The following is a 19,726-nucleotide window of genomic DNA, read 5'->3' as shown; positions in this document are numbered from 1 at the left end:
GAGATGTCCAAATAGTTCCACTCTCTCAAAGGCACAAAGTTCTTTCACATGGGAAGAAAAAAACAAAAAGGGAAACTTCTCGATCTGAAGTTTTAGCAGTTAATTAGATAGTTTCAGATGCACTCAGTGTCTATATTGGGGTTTTTTACTAGCAGATTGAGGAATAGCATATGATTCACATTAAAAAAGATGTTTTTCAAGATATTGTTCCCACAAGTTGTGTATTCCAATTTATTTTCAAGCCATCCCCCAAAGATTTAGGAAGCATATTTATACACACGCAGTGGATTAGATGGGCCGAACATTAAGGAGGGTAGAATAATTGCTGTGTAGCCCTGGCTAAATACATATAGACATGCATACAGCACATTCTTCAGCTTGCCCAATCCAGATTTGGGGACTTGTGCAGCTAAGAAATTTAGCAAGCATGGATTTATGTTGTGGACTGTAAATACTTCCATGGCCAAAACAGTGTCTGTGTTGGCACACACACTGTTGAGAATACTTGCTATTTACCCAACTACATCCATTATATTTTTTGTGTTTATCTGAATTTATGTAGGCCTTTTTTTTTTTATGAGGCACTAAGAGGGTGACTGCAGAACACACACACACACACACACACACACACACACACACACACACACACACACACACAAAATCTGCCTTGTAGGGAGAAGTGGTTCCATACAGCAGTCTGTGGAATCAGACATATGTCAGCTGGGCACACACAGATGGAGTAACGTTTGGGGTGGTCAATGAAAAGCTTGTCTCAAATGTTACATGGGCTCCTGTGCACCAGACAACACATTTCAAAGAATCAATCAAGGCTGCAGAAATGATTTCCAAAACCAGTCATTCTTCATCAGTGCAAGTATCAAGACCCCGTATGAAAGCCCAGTAGCCTGCTGGGGTTTTCTTCCCAAATGCTGGAATTAGGGAAACAGAAAACGTTTTTGAACATTATACATTTTTTTTCCCAATTGTGCAACAAGAAGAACTTGATGGGGTTCACATATGTTTATAAAAGTAAACGGCACTTGATGTTTTTATGCTGCTGTGGTGTTTTGATATAAGTTTCTCATGACTTTACTCTCAATGTTTATAATGGAAATACCATGGAAATTTATCCATGGAAGTGTGACTTTCACCATTTTTGTTTGCAGTCAAGGAGCTAATCCTTACCATGCTGTTATCTGAAATACCACAATACTTCATTCTATAAGTCATAGAGACATTATAGGTACAATAATGTGGGAATAGTTGGTCAATACTGTCTTCCACCAGCATACTGGCATGTGGAAAAATATCTTGTGCATTATTTAAAATACTGTATTTTTAGGAGTCTTCTCAGAGTTTAAGTTCATCAGTTCTCAAAAAACACATTGTCTGGATGGCAGCTGGAACCAGACTTAGAAAAGCTGTTGTATTGCACAGTCAGGTGTATCCAGGCAGCTTTGCCAGGTGTATCCAAACAGCTTTGCCAGGTGTATCCAAGCTTTTCTCCTTGAGCAAATTGAACTTCCACTTCCATTTAACAAGATTTAGATGTACCGGTTTACACTTCAGACACATCTATAACTATGAAAAAGGATATGTATACCTGACTTTCTGAAATTTTTTGAAGTCTCTTAGGAAAAAATATTCAGAATGAGAAAATGACATACAGAGCTACTTACTTTAACCTCTATGGCCAAAGCAGGTTCTGACTGAGGACAACCAATGGATTTTTCTTTCTAACATGCCTGTCACCACTCCCTGCCCAGCACTGGGGTTTGCTGGCTAGTCCTGCTGAATCCTGGCTGTCAGATCTTCTCAGCTACTTGCCAATGGCTGGGGCTGGCCATGGGCATCACTTAGGAAATTTCTGTTTCACATTTTGTGAGGTGCCACTTGAGCCAGGCTATTTAGCCATGTTGTATATTGTGTTTTCTGGCTGGGATGTTGGTGGGGGTTATATGGATAAATTCCTGTCTATCTCCAGTTGCTCCATATTCAAACAGATTGTAAAGTTGTGCAACTACCCCTTGGTGTAGCAGAGCTGATGAGCAATGTTGATTTATCCAGAAACGTTTCTGTGCTCTTGGCATCTCTTTCAGTTGCCTACTTGTTGAGGCCAGAACATTAGGAATGAAAGGAAGATCGTGCATTCCTCCTCTATTGTTGTCCTTTTGAAAAGTTACTCTTTTAGTGTGAGCTTTATTTTTTCCCCCTTCTACTAAAAAATGAAGAGAAAGCCTTTTTGCATTTGATGACATAGTTATTCTCTTTGGAATCCCACCCAAATATCACTGGTTTGGCTCTGGAGCTGCTGGTCGCTTCATTTCATGTAGCCCAAACAGATTGCATGTGTCCTTACTTGTCAGGGTTGAATGACTTTAAAACTATTTTTAGTGGTAAAACAACTGGGAGAAACAAGTATTTTAACACATGAAATGGGGCCAAAACTTGAATTGCAGAACTAAATAGCTTTTATTCTTTAGATTATTTTTGAGATTATTTTCGAGGTATCATAGGTTTTTGTCATTTGTTTCAAATTCGGTGCACCAAAATATTGATAATAATAACAACAAACAACCAAAAAAGGAAAATCTATCCTGAGTGCTGAGTGATAAAGTGTCCTTCCTGCCCCCATCCCCCTCTCCCTCTGGATGAAGATCACAGCCTGTCAGTGCCTTGGGCAATTGGCGCACAGGCAAGTTTTCCAGTGGGAGCATCTGGCTCGCTGGCAGCTCCAAGGCAGTTGTGCTGGCAGCTTCCCCCGAGCCTGGCCTGTGCTGGGGCCGAGAACCTGCTGCTGGAACTGCCTGTCCCTGAGCAGCCATGGCCAGCACATGCAAGGGGCTGTGGCACATCATGGGGTGCTCCACTGCCCACCCAGAACCTGCTGCTGCTGCCCCCAAGGCCCAGGCTGTGAATCCCAGCAAAGCCCAGCTCATGGCAGCAGTGATTTGTGCTTGTGTTTTAGTAGCTCTCTGTTGGTGTCTGTGTGTGTTTTCTCCTGGAGTCCCAGAGTGATTTGGAACTTTCGTTACACCAGCAGTCAGTGTAAGGTGACCTGCAAGTCTCAAGAGTAAATCTTGATGCATTTGGAATGACCAGATATTTGTAACTATCTAATCTATGGAAGGTTTTGCTAAATTCAGGACAGTTTCCCTACCACCCTAAAAGCATGTTATTTATTCTTTAAGTCATTAGGAGCAGATATGCCTGAACTACTTCTATTTTGGAGATAAAATCCCTCCTGACTCCTACAAATTGGGTTCATCTTCAAGATTGGGAGGCACTTTATCCCTGTCTCCATTGCTTTCTCGTCCATGTAGTTATTCTCCAGTATGCCTGATAGCTATTGAACCCACTCAATCAATAACCATCAGGTGGTAATGAACTGACTTCTGACTTGGGGTCAGATGTGAATAGGCAATTCAGAGTTTACTTCATCCCTCTCCAGTGTTCAAAATAAGGAAACTAGATATGCAGAGACTATTTAAGTATTTTTATTGTCCTTTGCCAGCCAGTCTGTCTATTACAAATTCTCATGGGTCATTCCAAATGCAAATGTGATATACATGGTTTCAGCATGAGCTAAATTTATTTAAACAGAAGTGGTTTCTTTTCATATTCTTTATTACACACACACACACACACATGCACACACACACACACAAAAGATTTATTTTCAGGCTCTCCAAGGAGTTGCCAGTGTCGCTTGGGTCTGTCAAAAAAAGTTTCTTTAAACACTCACTTAAAAAAGAGCCACACTTGTAACAGGAGTGTTTTAAGTAGGGATTTCTCTTCAAAGTTCCTTCTCTTTTGATATATTTACTGAAGAAATATAGGGTACTAAGGTATTTTTAATTTTAACTAAGCTGCCTGTGACACTAATCAGACTGTTTTGAATGTGGTGCCCCTGAGAAATGTAAGAACATTGGGCTATAAAAAATATGCATTTCATACTTGACATAACTTGATCATTTCTCATTTTCATTTTCCAGGCACCCATGGAGTTTTATTACCATTAAAGGAAATCCCTCCTCTTCTGTTGAGGACCACATTGAATATCAAGGTATTTAATGCACAAAATACTGGCTTGACATGATCTCTGGAACTTACTGGACTTACAGCTGAGATTAATTTTGGTTGATGGTGTTTTCACTTGCCCTGCAATACATCGAAGCTTTGAGCAATTGATGGTTTGACATATTTAACTGAATGCTTTCTGTACATATTCCTTCTTTCCACTAATGCAGCTGAAGCAGCAGAGTTGGGGATAGCTTAGATTATCCAGACCCTGAGATAAGAGGTGAAATCCTGCGCCAGTGTAAATCCATGGAACTTTGTTGAGCTCAGACACTGCCTCTCTTAGATACAAAGCTGTGGAACAGTCCCAGTTCACACCAGCTGAAAATGTAATCTGTGTATCCTGAATTTGTAGCTTCAAATCCTCCCATGAAACCATTTTCTTGCAAGCTGAACACTTTTTAGTCTGTCTTCTCATGACATTAACAACATGGCTTGCTACAACATCAAATAAAAATAGCAATATATTACAAATAATTGGGAGGTTTATCCTCTCGTGATTTTTTGCAGATTTTTCCTCCTGATTATCCAAACAGTTATAAAAGTGTCTGAAGACACATTCTAAAATCAGTAAATTTGTTTGGAAGTTGTGCAGGGCTAATTTTGGATAATGTAGCCAAAATATTCAGGCACGCACACAACCATTACCTTTTCAGTTTTGACTTTAACTGATTGCATTCAGTGATTTGACCAACTTTTTTATTATTTTTTTAAACAGGTCATAAAGGGTCGGCTGTGGCCAAAGTATTCAAACTATTCAAAGCTGAGAATGGAGAACATTTTAACGTCTCTTCAAAGAGTGAATGGGTTCAAGGTAAGAGGACTGAGGGCTATTGAACTCAGTGCTAGACAGCTGACAAATAGAGTGACTCATCGTTTTTGTTGCAGTCCTTTTCCATTTTGGAGGAGTGGACTTGCTAGCTGCTATTTATGTTGCCACAAGTCAAGTAAAGAACACTCATGGATTCTTTCCCCAATTGTCTCCAGGACTCTCTGAATAACTGTGATCCTTTTCCCTTTACCACACTGGGTATGAAATTCCATCTCCTATGATCTAAGAGATCACACACAACCTCTGACTTCTTTTGACAGCATAGTCATCATGTCCATGTTTCAGACAACATACAGTAACGGGCTGCAACTTGATCTGAAGATCAGAAAAGACAGCTAAGGAGGACACAGATCCAAAAGCCATTATCTATTAATAATGCTCATACTGTATACTTCAATTATGTAGCTTTTAATAACTGCTCTTCCTTGGCTGGTTGCACTTCACAGCATCCTTAAAAGTGGCTGACAGGCTGGCAGGAAGAGGCAGAAATCAGATCATCAGTGAAGAACCTGTGAATGATATCTGAGATCATATTATGCTTCATGCATTTTTGCTGCATTCATTAAGCTTGACTTTCAAACGACTATTCTTGTTTGCACTTGTCTACAGATGTAGAATGGACAGAGTGGTTTGAGAAGCCTAATAAAGCGAGATCTAAGGACATGGAGAAGCTGTCTGACTTCAAAGCTGCTCATCCTGATAAAATCTGTAGGCAGCCCATTGACATCCAGGTAGGCAGACTTACCATTCTCTTTAGAGGGGCAAGTCCTCCTTGTACTGACACTGAACCCCAAAATAATTGTGCTTGTCAGTAATTTTTGTTTCTAAATAATAGACATCAATTATTTTACTGCTCCAATACAGAACCAACAAGACCTGGCCTCATATCATTCTGAGAGAAAAGTTAATAGAAATGAGCTCCTTTCAGTAAATTCTGGCTTCTGGCATGAAAAGGGGTACAGATGGGGTCATGGACAGCACAGATGCTATCATGAAATATGTGGTTCCCTGCTGGAACATTAAAAGGAGCGAGCACATGAAAATTTCAAAGTTTTTAAATGGTCCTGGAATGGATGCTTCCTAAAAAATTAATCATAAAATGTAATGAGATGGTAAAACTACCAGCTGTAGCAGATAGTCAAAAGTATTGGTGAGCTTGCAGCCTCCTCTTGGAGTCTCTGTGGAAAGAAATTTTAATTCTGTAAACATTATAATTATGCCATCAGGCTAGCATGCTGAGGAGCAGTCATACACCTTTTCTGAGACTGCAAAATCCTCTTTGAGGACAAAAAACCCCCAACAACAAAAATCATGGATTTTTTTGTTTAATATGTTCACCATGTCCCTTATAGGTCTACCCACTAAAACAACTACAGCAGAATATTGCCTAGAAAAAAGAGAATAAAATCCTGAATATCTGTGTCAGGCTGAACCTAAGATTCCTACATGCTCTGAGCCAATGGAGTTGTCCTTACTCAAAAGAATGCAGCTATTGAAGTAAATGGGAATGCGGACAGCATGAGTGAAATTTTCCAGGGCTAGATGTTATAAAGAGTCTCTCTTGGACAGAAAGGAAAAAACTGCCCTATAATTTTCTGCCAGGTCTTAGCAAATCCACATTCATTTTTGCTCCCATATACACATATTAGAAGTGACAACTTAGTTCAAAACAGGGGTCAGATGTTTGTTACAATACAGACCCTTCTAGCCTGCATATTAAAAGAGAAACAAGAGAGTATTTAGTTCAGAAACAAACACTTTTTTCCTCTTCTGTGAAATGAGTTATGTTTTTTTGCCCTCATGTATATTAAAAGCAAGACATTTTTCAGTTTAAACTGCAGATCTTAGGGCAAATCCTCAGGTAGTGTAATCTGGTGCTGCTCATTGCTTTCATAAAATTACGCTGATTTATAGCAGCTGGCCTGCTCCAGCTCTGCTACATGCAGGAAAATTGAAGATGTGATGATAATAACAGAAGTGTGGCACAGCCAGAGGCACATTCCTGCAGCTGATTGTGCTAATCCCATACACAGCAGTGGGCGTGTGCATTAATAAGGAAAATCTGCATGAGAGAGAGAGTCAGGGTCAGACCCTTCATTGAAAGATGGTTTATCTCCTGGTGTCTCGCTAAAATGCACATGGAATTTGGATTGCCCAGTGCAATGCATCACATTTTTGTGAAAGGGTTGAGAGAAATGCAAGCTATAGAGACAGACTGTGAAATTTAACATGACCCTAAGGGGTGACATTGCCCCAGCAGGAATACAGGAGAGGTTACATATCTCAGTGTTTGTTGGCACAATACGTCCTTTTTTCTTAATACAGCTTTGCAGGCTGGTACTTGTCTGTGAGAAAAAGCCATCTTTCCTTGTTGCTTTTGGAGCAATGGGTATTGCAGCAGTTTGAGGGATTTTTTTAGAGAGACTGATGCATGCAGTGAAGAAATAAGACCCCTACCTCTTTCTTCTGCAGGATTCAGATAGAGCTTAGTCACAAGCAATTAAATGAGTGCAGTGCAGAGCCTTGAAACTATGAGTTCATTTGGGTGCAAGCGTCCGTGTTCAGTGTTTCCATCTGCCCTCAAACCAACACCAAGAGAAAATCTAGGGCAGATGTTAGTGAAGCTCAGAATATTCCTCCCAAAGAAGCACATGGTCTCGATATAGACATAGGAGAAAGGCAACCACCTAGCAATGATGTATGCAGCTTTTGGATAGAATAGCTGTGTGTGAGCACCAGCTGGAGAGAGGGCTGGGCAGCACAGTCACAGTGTTTTGTTATGCAACAGTTGTGCATGACCCAAAACAAAGCAAAGGCCTCTTCTGATGGCATAGATGTTTTGGTGAAATCCCTTCAGCTCACAGTAACACCTGTGTTATATTTTCATTCTCATCCCAGGCTGTGACGCTCGATGGAGCTAATTTAACAACGGAGGTTTTCTACAAGAGTGGCCACGATTACCGGTTTGTGTGCCACGGCAAGGACCAGACAGGCGAGGGCTGCCACAACTACAGAGTACGGTTCCTGTGTGGCAGATCTGGTATGTGCCCCATGTTTGAAAGCCAGAGTAGGGAACAGCAGAAAATCTGTCTTCTGATGACTGGCTCTTGTTCAGTGTCAGAACAATTTGAGTCATTTTTCCAAGTTAAAACTTCGTCTGGGCTATGGACGAGAACTCTGATAAAACGGCTGGAGATTTATCCCAGGAAACATTCCTGAGCACTAACAGAAGCAGCAGGGTGGTGTCTCAGAAACCCAGAAAGGCTATGGCAAATACTTGGCAAGTTTCTTCCTGTAAGTTCCTTGTCTTTTGCAAAAGGATTTTGGGATGAGGTAGGATTAGTCAATCAGAATGTGCAAAGACAACAGGTTTTGAAATTAATACTTCATTTTGAATTTATCAATTCCAACACCGCTGTCCCTAACCTAGTCATTAGACTGGTCACTAGGGTTCTTCAGTGCTCAGCTGGCAGGAAAGGAAAGGTGAAAGACTGTTGTTTTGCTGGAAAAAACAGTCATTACATTAAAGACCACTTGGTTGTGTAAACCACAGCACCCAGTGCCCACAAGGGCTGCTGCTAAGTGGGTGTGGTGAAAATGAGCCAGTAAAAGCTACATTTAAATTTAGTCCTGGGGTTAGTGGAAAATCCACCTGCCTGCAACTAAAGGAAAATACTTTCCTGTTTTCTTGCTTTCCAAGCCAAAGCTAGTAAAAAACATGTTTGGAAGAGTTAACTTTTTTCTCCCTCCATAAAGAAATAATAATTTTTGATGGCATTCCAGGCAATAGGAAAAAAAGGTGAAGCAAGAATTTTTGATAAGATTAACTGAATTCTCCACAACTTTGGCTTTTCAGTGAAACCAAAGCTCACAGTAACCATTGACACCAATGTGAACAGCACAGTCCTGAATCTGGTGGATGATGTAACCTCATGGAAACCTGGAGACAGGCTGGTGGTGGCAAGCACTGACTACTCTATGTACCAGGCAGAGGAGTTCCAAGTACTGCCATGCAGAACCTGCAGACCCAACCAGGTCAAGGTAGCAGGTAAGGTTCTTCTTCATCTTACTGTGCTGGTTTTTCACTTCACAAATTATGTCATTTGCACTGAGGCAACTCTGTAAAGAATTTCAAAGAGTTGAAAGACATTTGAATTTGATGGCTAGTTTTTAGATGCTTTTGGGATACCTAACACCTTTTATGCTTGAAAGCCATCTGACTTAATTCTGGTTCCTTTCTGCCATTCCTTTTAATAGCTGACTCTATCTTTTGTCCCCAAGCACACTGTTATTGAGTGGGTGTGTATTTATTTAAGAGGGACAGATACAGGTCACGTATTTGAAATTTTCAATGACAACATTTGAAATACCACTTCCTAGAAAGCAGGAGATGATCACAGCTGATGTGAAGAGTGATCTAGGGCAGAGGCAGACTGTGAGAGACTGTAAGGCTATGAAGTAATGTCCAGCTGGCTGTTTTCCTGAGTTTTATTTAACAAGAACTGTAATCTTACATTTTAGAAATACTGTTTTGTACTACTGAAGCTACTGTTTCTGATTTACTGTGTATCTAGATGGAATTGCTTAGAGGTGATGTATTAACCAAACATTTCTAGTGGCCAGGGAGTTGTCCTGAGCCACAGCACTGGGAGATGGAGTCGGCAGGGTGATGCCTGAGCTGGTCTGAGCAGGAGCAGGAGTCTTTGCAGAGCCACAGCATTTTTCTCTTAAAGGTGACAACCTGAAATGCAGAAGAAATTGCTTTCGATGAAAAGACATTGTAGTCCAATAATTGTAAAGTGGCCTCCAGACACTGAGTCCAATTGAGTAGCACAACCATGATGAGGCACAGACTACTATCAGTATGAGCATAAAAGTCAAATCCTGAGTAAGAGATTTACCTCTCCAGATGAGTCTGTGAAGTGATCTTTCCCTTCTAGAACCATGTTTTGGCACACTGATAAGGTGATCATGGAAATAGCCATGAACTGCCTCTTCTTTGAATGGATGAGGATTTTTTTACTTTTGTGATTTACAAAAGTAAACATTATATTACAACATAAAAGTCTGTAATAGCTGAGGCTGTATTTCAAAGGTAGCATCTGTCTGATGGTAAATCATACTTGTTACATTATGTTTTGCTTACACACTGGCAGTTGCTCTAGGCTGAGTTTTTGTCTCCATTTACAGTAAGATCTTTCAGAGAAGCCATGAGGGCACTTGGAGCAATGCACCAGGGACTTAATTTGGTTCTCTGAAATGAAACACTTCAACATTATCTCTGATGGAACTTCTTCTGGAAGGTGCAAATGTACTTCCTTTGGCAACTGCTTCCCACAGAGCTTTAGCCATTAATTGTTGGAGACATTCATCAAGCCAAGAAAAATGTTATTAGTTCAAATGTATCATAGTCTTATGACTTAAAATAACTAGTACTTTCAAAGAAGACCCATTTCCAAGTTGAATATTTTTCTTGAGCAACTTTTCAGCTATTGGACCCAGACTACTATGATACAAGACATATGAAGATGGTCTTGGAAGATGACCAGTAAAAATAAAGATGACATAGGAATCTTAGGCTTCCCGTAATCTAATGGATCTGTGAAATTCATGTAGTTAAATTTATCTTATGCAACAAGGACAGCTAAGTTAGTTTAAGGAAAGGAATAATGGGTTAAAAACAACAAAAAAGTTCATGTGAATTTCAAGTAAAGAAGTAGTGGAAACACTTGTTAAAGTAATTGTGCTCTTGGTCTCCGATTACTCTGTAGGAGAATTAGGACATTCCTTTTATTACCACAAATAACATGAACACCAGGGCCAAAGTCTCCCCTTACTTATATCCAGGCAACTTCATTGACGTCAATGGGATTTCACTGATTATATAAATCAAGGCAAAATCTAGCCCAGTTACAAAAATCACATCCAACTTTCTTTTAACAGAAACACATTCACACTAGAAAACAAAATAACCTGTCTGAATCTAAGTTTGATCTAGATGAAATAAACATGGATGAGGCTAAGCTGTCCCCTGCCTTTAGGAGCCAAGAGGACCCTGAGCTGCCTCCGTGCCCAGCCATGGTGTAACTTTATCCATTGCCCTGTGCCATGACATGCAACGAGCCACAATAAGGACCAGTAATGGCCCCATGTCTTAGCACAGGTGAGCAGCCCTGGCCTTGTGTGGCTTCATTAGGCTGGTGATTACATGCTGAAGATGTTCATCAGAGATGTCAGCCTTCCTTTTGCTGTGGACATGTGCAAGATTGCTTTGGTCCTTCCAGGTAAAGCCTTCCACACATTTACATTACAGAGTCTCGGAGGGGTATCATTTGTAATAAGTGGAATGGCTTAATTTTCCTAAGAGGTTTAGTTTAGCAACTGAGAACTTCAAAAGTCTGTCCTTTGAAAGACAAATGATAAAACCATTCCTACCCATGATGGTTTATTTCCCTTTTAATATTTACTTTATTCCTTTCTATTTTTTTAAAATGAAACCTTTATGTCAGATCTGAACTCTTTAAGAGTCTCTTAAAAGGCAGAAAAATCTCTGCTTTGTGGACAGCAAATTTGGTGTGGCAGCCTCTTGACATAACAAGATTTAATATAATTTATGTTTTCATCATTTAATAGTATTTTAATAGACATGGTTTAGCATATTGTGCCAAATAAGTCAAACTCATTAGTTAGCTCATGTCCTATTTATATTTGATACTTCCTGCTGAAACTAATACTTTCTTTACTTGCTAGAAATGGATGGATTAGAGCTTTTCAAAACAACTTAAGATAGTTAATACTCAATTAACATCAGGTTTTAGTAGGGTTTAGTTGTCTAACTGTGGACTTTGACAAATCTGAGTGTAAAAATGAGGGAGAGCACTCAGGTTCTGATCTTTTGCATGCCTTTATTGGAGTAACTACACTAATGTCAAAACTGTGGTTCCCATGGGTAAGTGTGGTTTGCATGAGGACCCAGATCTGCAGGTCCTGCTCCCAGTCAAATGGTCACTCACTCAAATGGAACTTTTTTGTCCACTTGCTGTCTTTGTTTAACTTTTTTTCCTTGTCATTTTTTGCCTAGATTATTTTCTCAGTGGGAACAGATTAAAACTGTTTGATCTTCCAACTTCACAAGGTTTGGGGAGGGACGACAGTGAAGGGCAGAGGGAGGGAGGAGGAAGGAAGGAAGGAAGGGTTGTGTCGTTATGATAGAACTGGATAGTAGGAAAGATCAAGTATTTTGTCTAGTTTCCCTGGGAAACAAGTCTTATCTGCATCTTGGTTGCTCTGTATGAAGTTTCTACTAATGCTGATAAGGTTCACCATGGAACAGAAATGATGAAATGCTCTTTTGTCCTTCTATATGCTCTTGATAAAGGATGAAAAAACTATTTGTGCCTGGCATAATTACTCCAATTATCCCACATACTTGTCAATCTATGATTACAAGTACACATCTCCTAAATCCTCCTTATTGAGTTGCAAATAAATACTAGAGAGATATGGAGTTTACTGTAATCTTGTTCATGCAGAGAACTTTGAATTAAAAATGCTAATTCATAGTTGTCTCACAACTTCACAAACTGTGTCAGCATTCATCTGGTGCTGTAAGGATGGGGGAAGTTTCTCCACTATCAAAGTTCAGATACTTTTAGAGATTTAGGGTGTTCTGTTTAGAAGTTGGCATCATTTTGGCTGAAACTTGCCAAAAGCTCTTTTTTTAATGCAACCCTGGCACTTGAGAACTGGGCAGGAAATCTTGTGAAATGACCCTTTCTAACAGCCTTTCAGAACTCCTTCTGCCTTAGAGTGTTGCCTAAAAGCTGAGTTGACAGAAAAACACCAGGTTTTCATAGCAGTTCAGAGGGGTTGAGTTTGGGCCTGATTTTTGTATGTTATTTGAACAGTTTGTCCACCAGACCTGCTTAATCTTTTCATCCCAGCTGCAAGAACTTACATGTCAGGATAAAGTGAGGGAAAATCTGGAAGGTCAGAGCAAGAAAACCTCACATTTACAGAAGTGTGTCAGTAGACTGCTGAGCAGCTGCTGCAGAAAGAGGGTGTGAGGTGGGACAGGAGAGGGCTTAGGAAAGACAGTGACACTGTGATTGGGATAAAACACTAATACACCTTGCAGAGACCTCTCAGTGCTTAGTTAAAGCCAGCATGAGCAGATGCACTGCCCTCAGTCCACACCAATCCTCATATCATGCCCATCTGCAGTCTGAAGGTCCATTCATTTTACCCTTGAAACCAAACAGCTACCGAGGCTTTGATCCAATACACTTGTTTAAACATACACTTAATATCCATGTGAACTCAATGCTCTTCACACTCCTACAATAGAGGCTGTATTTTTGAGCATTACGGGACACTGCACAGGATTTTGAAGGAGAAAAAGGATGAAAGGCTATAATAGGATGAGTTGCCCAGCAGGAAAATGTCCCAGGAAGGATTAGTTAGCTCTGAACTCCTTGTAAAGTTTCATGCTGTCTGCTGTCTATTTACTGAAAACTTAATTTTCTATGTAAAAGTTATGAATTTGAGGAATATTTATTTGTTGAGACATCAGGTTGTACTGTGGCTTAGTTATGCAACAGCAAACCCCATCAAGACAATTCAGAATAATGAGAATTTGACAGCATGCCCTGTGAACAGTTGTTGGTTGTTAAATATAAGTGATAGGGGCATTACCACCAGTGATGATGAGTGTTCAGCAAAAATGATAAATGTCAGATCTGGGCTGGCCCCTGGTATGAGTTGCACTGACTTTAAAGGTGCCTTGAAGGATTCACTGTCACTAGATTATGTGGGCTGAACAGATAAATTATGTTTAGCATTTCTCACAAAAAATTGTTCAGGAAACATTAAAAGACCGTGAGACATGTGGTCTTATCCTTGGAGAGCCCAAAGGAAAAGACTCTTTAGAGAGAAAAAGATATTGCAAGGGAATCTTAGCTTCACTTTATCTTCACCAGACCCAGACCTTCAAGTGCCTGCCTCACTTCTGAAAGGGAGATTTAGTAGTTTGTGTCATTTAAAGCCAAGGGATTTTGAAATGCCTGAGTGTACCTGGGAGGATTTTCAGAGAGATCGGTCTAACTCGCCAGACCTGAGCACCCTTCCACGTCTGTAAAAGCTGAAACAGTTTTAAAATTCCACTCATCCTGATCTGATAAGGCATGAGATGCAGATTTTATGGCTAGATTCAGGTATGGCAGGTTTTCCTGGAGCTTTGTACAGTTTGGAGAGACTCTGCCTTGAATTGTTGACATAAGCATGCCCTTGATTAGTGGATCATCTATGTTTATTTTAATGTATACTTTCTTTTAATAATTACCTTGTCTTTACCAACAACTGGTGATTTCAATAGTGACTGAATTGCATAATAAGCATGGAAATGTTTTGCTGAATCAAGATTTCCACCAGGAAAGCCCACATATTAAAGATGTTGTTCCCTGTGAATTTGCACAGTGGTGATTGGGGCACTGGTATGATACATACAGCCCCAAATCCAGGCTGTTTTTCCTAGTCCATCAAACAGGTCTGTTGTGGGGAGACATAATCCGTGTCACTGCAAAGCTTTGTTTGGTTTATATTATAACATGGCACAAGTCTGGCTTGCTGGCAGGGCAATATCTATCCACAAGTGATGCAGCAAGCCTGGGCCCAAAGGAGGAGAAGGTGAATCAGTGGCCTCTGGGCTTGTTAGTGTTTAGGCAATCACAGCATTGGCTTTGATGCTGAAGCAGCAGACACGTTCCTCTCACTTTCAAAGCACAGTGTTCCCTTTTTACTATCAAACCACTTCAGTGCCCGTTTGCAAACCCCAGGCTTGGGTTTGCCCATGGTCAGTGATCAGGGGCTCAGATATCCTGGCTGCTCTCTGGGAAGCTCTGTGTGCCAGCTGTGAGCAGCAGCCCAGCTTCAAACTTATAGCTCTGCAGAGTCAGATACTCCCAACCCTGAGTGAACTCCCTGAACTCACCACAGAGCAGTCTCTTGATTGTTTTTTTTTAATGTTACCATCACTAAACATGCCCCAGCAGCTCCCTGGCAGTGCCACATGTCTGTAAATGCACCTCATGGTGCTCCCCGTTCCATTGGAAGTGCCGTGTTGGACTACTGGTACAGCATTCAAGGGCTCCCATGCCAGGCTCTGACTCCCACAAACCATTTCATCCTCATTGATGTGGGGAGCTTGAATTTCTGTCTGCCTTGACGAGAGGTTTGTTTTTCAAAACTCTATTAAAAAAGCTATTATTCAAAATCCGCTTTTACAGTGAAAGGAGATTGCTTTCCATCTTTCCCTTTATCTCCAAACATGTCAAGTCAGCAAAAGCACAAAGTGAAAAACATACACCCAAGAAGTTATATTTAGAAACTGGTTAGTCCGTATTTAACATTCCTGTCAGTGCTTACCCTGTTTTGCATGTCTGGGCTGGTGTTAAATTAAATTAAATACATGCAAGCATGACATTTATTATTCTAGAGCTCAGCACAAGAATAACAAAACTGCCTATCTAATTTCACTGCCGCAAATCCTTGAGATGTGGCTTCAAATAGGATGTTCTTATGATTATGTGAAATTCTTCCTGCATTTTGGTAAATCAAGGGAAAGTCAGCTCTGGGGAAAACTGAAAAATAACAGCTCAAAAACAGTTTTATAAGGAGAAGCTGTGTTCCTTAAGAGACTCACTCAAGGTTTCAGCACAGAGTATCCTCACATGGATGGGACTCATTGCAGTGGTTTTTTTCATGAATGTGAATAAGGGAAGCAAAGATGCTTTTCAGACAGGTTGAGTCTAATTTTTAGTCCACACTCCTGATGGGGCTCACTGGCTTCAGGGCAACAACATAGGCATGGGTAAGCCCAGGACTTTCTAGGGTAAAAAGTAGATGAGGAGCAAATCTATTTGCAGCCCATCATTTCTGATCTGAGTGCAGAGCTTAGAGGAGCTTCATCTTCCCACTGCAGCCAAAAAGCTGCATCTGCCTGTTTGGTCATCACCATTCCTCTAGTTAACAGAGAGTGTTTTTTCACATGATCAGATTATTTTGAAGGTGGAGGTGCCAAGGCAGAAGACACATGTCATAGTGTGAACTTCATCCCACTCAGCATTCCCGGAGCAAGGTGGAGCCCTTGCCCTTCCCATATCCCAATACTACCATCAAACAACATTGCTTCCAGCTGCAGGAAAAGGGAGTGAATGGTGTTTGCTTATCTTTGTTATGCAGTCAAAACATTGTGTTTTGGTTAAAAACAATACAGTTTCAGTGCTCAAAATCTTCCCCTTGACTTGGCACCTCTACTTAAGCATAAAGTGCTTCGCAGCAATAGCCAGGCTTCAGGCTTGCCATTTGTTTCTAATTAAGGATTTGAATGATTCCATGGAAATTAAATATATGCAAGTGTAGCATTCCTTAAAGTTCAGTGTTTACTTAAAGAGTTTATTACTTATTTTTACTGGAATAATACAGAATGTAGTCAGTAAGATGAACCCCTTCCCAACTGGCTTTTCTCTGCAGAAAGCTGCGGAAAGAAGGAGGGAGTAGGAAACTGTTTGAATGAAATTAAAGCAAAGAGATATTTTGCTTTCTAGGCATCTACACTGCCTGGACTTTACCCCTTTCCAGTCAGGCCAGGGAAAGCTTTCTGTGCTTTTATCTCCTCCATGGAGGGGTGTGTGTATGGAGGATGTTATGAGTAACTTGGCTTGGCAAAGGGAGATGGGGCATGGGGAAGATTGAAGATCCCATTGACTCCAACTACACTAGGGCAGAAAGAAGCATTGGGAGTAAGTTGGAGATGTGAGAGGAAATCTAAAATGGAGAGGTTTGGGAGGGCAGGAAGTGGGAGGGTTTACAGCTCACAAACTTGCTGAGGGGTTGCGATATTCCCAAGGCTTTCTGCCCAGTCCCTTCCTTGCTTGCATAACAACCGTGGTGTTACCAGGATCAGACTGACACAGCCCATGAATAGTGCTGTGGGTTCTGAGCAGCTCCCAGTGCCTTACTATAGGAAATGTTGTGCTAACCTTGGGGTTTTAGACTTTTCAGTGACTACATCATCAGGCTTTTTTTGCATTGAACATTCATAGACAGCTGATTGTAATCCAAAGTAAAAAAATCTCAAATGATCACAGTCCCTTTTGAAGATAGGAAATGTGTTTTGCCTAGCAGACTGGTTTAACTCCCTGGATAAATGAAGCAACTTAAGACCAAAAATCCCACCACTTCCTCTTTTGCAAATATCTCAGCAAGAGTTTGGGTGTCACCTGTGTTCCAGCCTTCCCTCCTTTGAGGTGTTGGCCAACAGTTTTTTGCTGACTTGATTACTCCTTTCATTTGCATGCCAACCACACCACAGGAAGCACAAGGGGAAACAGGCAGCATTGGCAGAGTAATCCTGAAACTGGATCTTGTTCCTTTAGGAAAAGCAACCTACCTCCACACTGGGGAAGTCATTGATGGTGTCGACATGAGGGCAGAGGTGGGGCTGCTGAGCCGCAACGTCGTGGTGATGGGCGAGATGGAGGAGCAGTGCTATGAGTACAGCAGCAAGTTATGCTCCTTCTTTGATTTCGACACTTTTGGGGGACATATCAAGGTAGGGCTGGAGCCCTTTGCTTGCACTATCCTCTTTCCAGCCACACCTTCACATACCAAGGAAGCCAGGATGCAGCAAGGGAAAAATTCCTCATGTCAACCATTGAGCAAACAAACTCACCCCACAGTGCAGCAGATCCACCTTCCTGCTGCTGCCTGTCCTTTGGCATGTCCTGCCCCTGCAGACATTGCTTGGCCAATGAGGCTGGTGATGCACTCACTTGAGATACAGTCTCCATAACCTTATCTCAGTTTTCCCCAGATTTTGGTGGTGCTCAGCCCAGAAAATTCAATTTGAACCCAGCTGTCTGAAACTTGTGGAAAACATCAAATAGAAACTGTTTGCATTCTAAAATTAACTTAAATGTAGCTATCACAGCAGTGGGGATTCAAAGATCAGCTGTGGTCTCCTTAGGCACCATGATTCTCTCTCTCAACCTGCAGCCATACACTCCTCTCCACACTGTAAATCTTTCTAGCAGATACAGTGCAACCCTTCCTATGCCTCTACACACTCTCCTTGCCCTCAGTAGACTTTTGTGTTTCTTGACTGATGTTCTTTTGTTCTCCAGATTGGTCTTGATTTTAAGGCTACTCATATTGAAGGTCTAGAACTGAAATACATGGGCCAGCAGACAATGGGACATTACCCAATCCATTTCCATATGGCTGGAGATGTGGATGAGAAAGGAGGCTACAACCCCCCAACGTATGTGAAGGACACCTCCATCCACCATACCTTCTCCCGTTGCGTCACAGTCCATGGATCCAATGGTTTACTGGTAAGAAGTCCAAGTGTCTAAGTCAAAGGCAGCAGTAAAAATATTTCCTCATGGTATGTGTACAGCTCAATTATTTCAGGATGATGTGTTTCATTGTTAGAGCCAATGTCTGACTCTTCCTGCCCTGGATATACCATAAGTATTTTAATCTGCCAGTGTGGCGCTGGGGGCTGTGTGTGACTCAGAGTGGGCAGAACATTTGTCTGTATGCAGAAACATCTGCAGACTAGTCCATCTCTAATGAATAGTTGGATCTATCTATAGACACAGAGCTTGCTATTTAAAGAGGATAATCAGAAGCTTTAAGTGTGCCTCATCTTTCCTGTAGTAAAGGTTTGGGTTTGCAATGCCAGTCACAACATTAAGCACCCACAGAGCTCTGATTTGCCAGACTTGCCCTCCAAAACAAGAAATTCTTCAGGATAAATCTGTAAAATGACTGATGCTTACCAGACAAGTTACAGCACACCAGAGATATTAAGAACATGGTCAGATTCTTCCCAGACGTAGGGGTGCCTTTGTTTTGGGGGTAAGGATGCTGGACCTGTTTTTTGGGAATAGATAAGGACTTGCTGGTTATGTGATGGTTAGAGGCCATTTTGGTCATAGTGATCACAAAATTATGGAGTTTTTGATTCTTGGAGAAGTAAGGAGCAGAGTCAGCAGAACAACTACCTTGGACTTTTGAAGGGCAGACTTTGGCTTGTTTAGGAGCTTGCTTGACAGAGTCCCTTGGGGGAACAGTTCCTGAAGGGCAGAGGAGTCCAGCAAGGCTGCATGTTCTTCAAGAAGGAAATCTTGAAGTTGCAGGATTTCTGTAGGCAAAGGACTATCAACCATTCAGTGAAATGGCAGTGTATTCCAAAAGGAGGGAAGTGTATCAGAGCCCTGAAGAGAAGAATTTGCACCATCAAGAGCCCTGCTCCTATATATAAGGCAGTTTTAAGTGGAAACATATAATTGGCAGTTGTAACCTGGATGGTCATTGTGCACGAGGAATTCATACCTCTAAAAATGCCAGCATTGGAATGGAGAGTCACAAGCATAATTAAAATGCACAGAAGTTAAAAAGAGGGCATTGAAATTACAGCTCCAGAAGCATAACAGCTTTTTATCTGCTATTTATGAATCTGAGGCTTTGGGTTTGATTCTGCCCTTCTAAGTTTATAACACAATCCTAAAAACATGCCAAGTGAACATGACTTCTGAAGAGAAAAAACATTCTACTGCAAAAATTATATAAGTCATTCAGGGTCATATGGCATCTGCCCAATCTGACACCACCAGTACAGGGGTTTAGGATACATGCAGAGTGGCAGGGCAGCATTGTGGGGTCTTACAGGAGTTCACTTGTCACACCATGTTGGGCTGTCACCAATGGCACCATAAAAACATCCTCTGGCTGCATAGAGGTCGCACAGCT

At 41.2% G+C, this 19,726-nt stretch overlaps 1 protein-coding gene across 2 annotated transcripts in view; it reads left to right on the top strand.

Moving 5' to 3' along the window:
* Positions 1-19,726, top strand: part of CEMIP (cell migration inducing hyaluronidase 1) — a 106,458-nt gene that overhangs the window by 58,094 nt on the left and 28,638 nt on the right. For both annotated transcript variants that reach the window (XM_071568053.1, XM_071568052.1), the window contains 7 exons: positions 3,996-4,066; positions 4,799-4,894; positions 5,522-5,643; positions 7,811-7,952; positions 8,769-8,960; positions 17,347-17,522; positions 18,094-18,303. In XM_071568053.1, coding sequence (XP_071424154.1) covers positions 3,996-4,066; positions 4,799-4,894; positions 5,522-5,643; positions 7,811-7,952; positions 8,769-8,960; positions 17,347-17,522; positions 18,094-18,303 — 1,009 coding nt within the window. The remainder of the gene's footprint in view (positions 1-3,995; positions 4,067-4,798; positions 4,895-5,521; positions 5,644-7,810; positions 7,953-8,768; positions 8,961-17,346; positions 17,523-18,093; positions 18,304-19,726) is intronic.

The sequence above is a fragment of the Pithys albifrons genome, chromosome 13 (genome assembly GCF_047495875.1).
Source record: "Pithys albifrons albifrons isolate INPA30051 chromosome 13, PitAlb_v1, whole genome shotgun sequence".
NCBI classification, from domain to species: domain Eukaryota; kingdom Metazoa; phylum Chordata; class Aves; order Passeriformes; family Thamnophilidae; genus Pithys; species Pithys albifrons.
The sequence above is the reverse complement of the archived record's forward strand: the minus strand, read 5'-3'. Positions and strand labels throughout refer to the sequence as shown.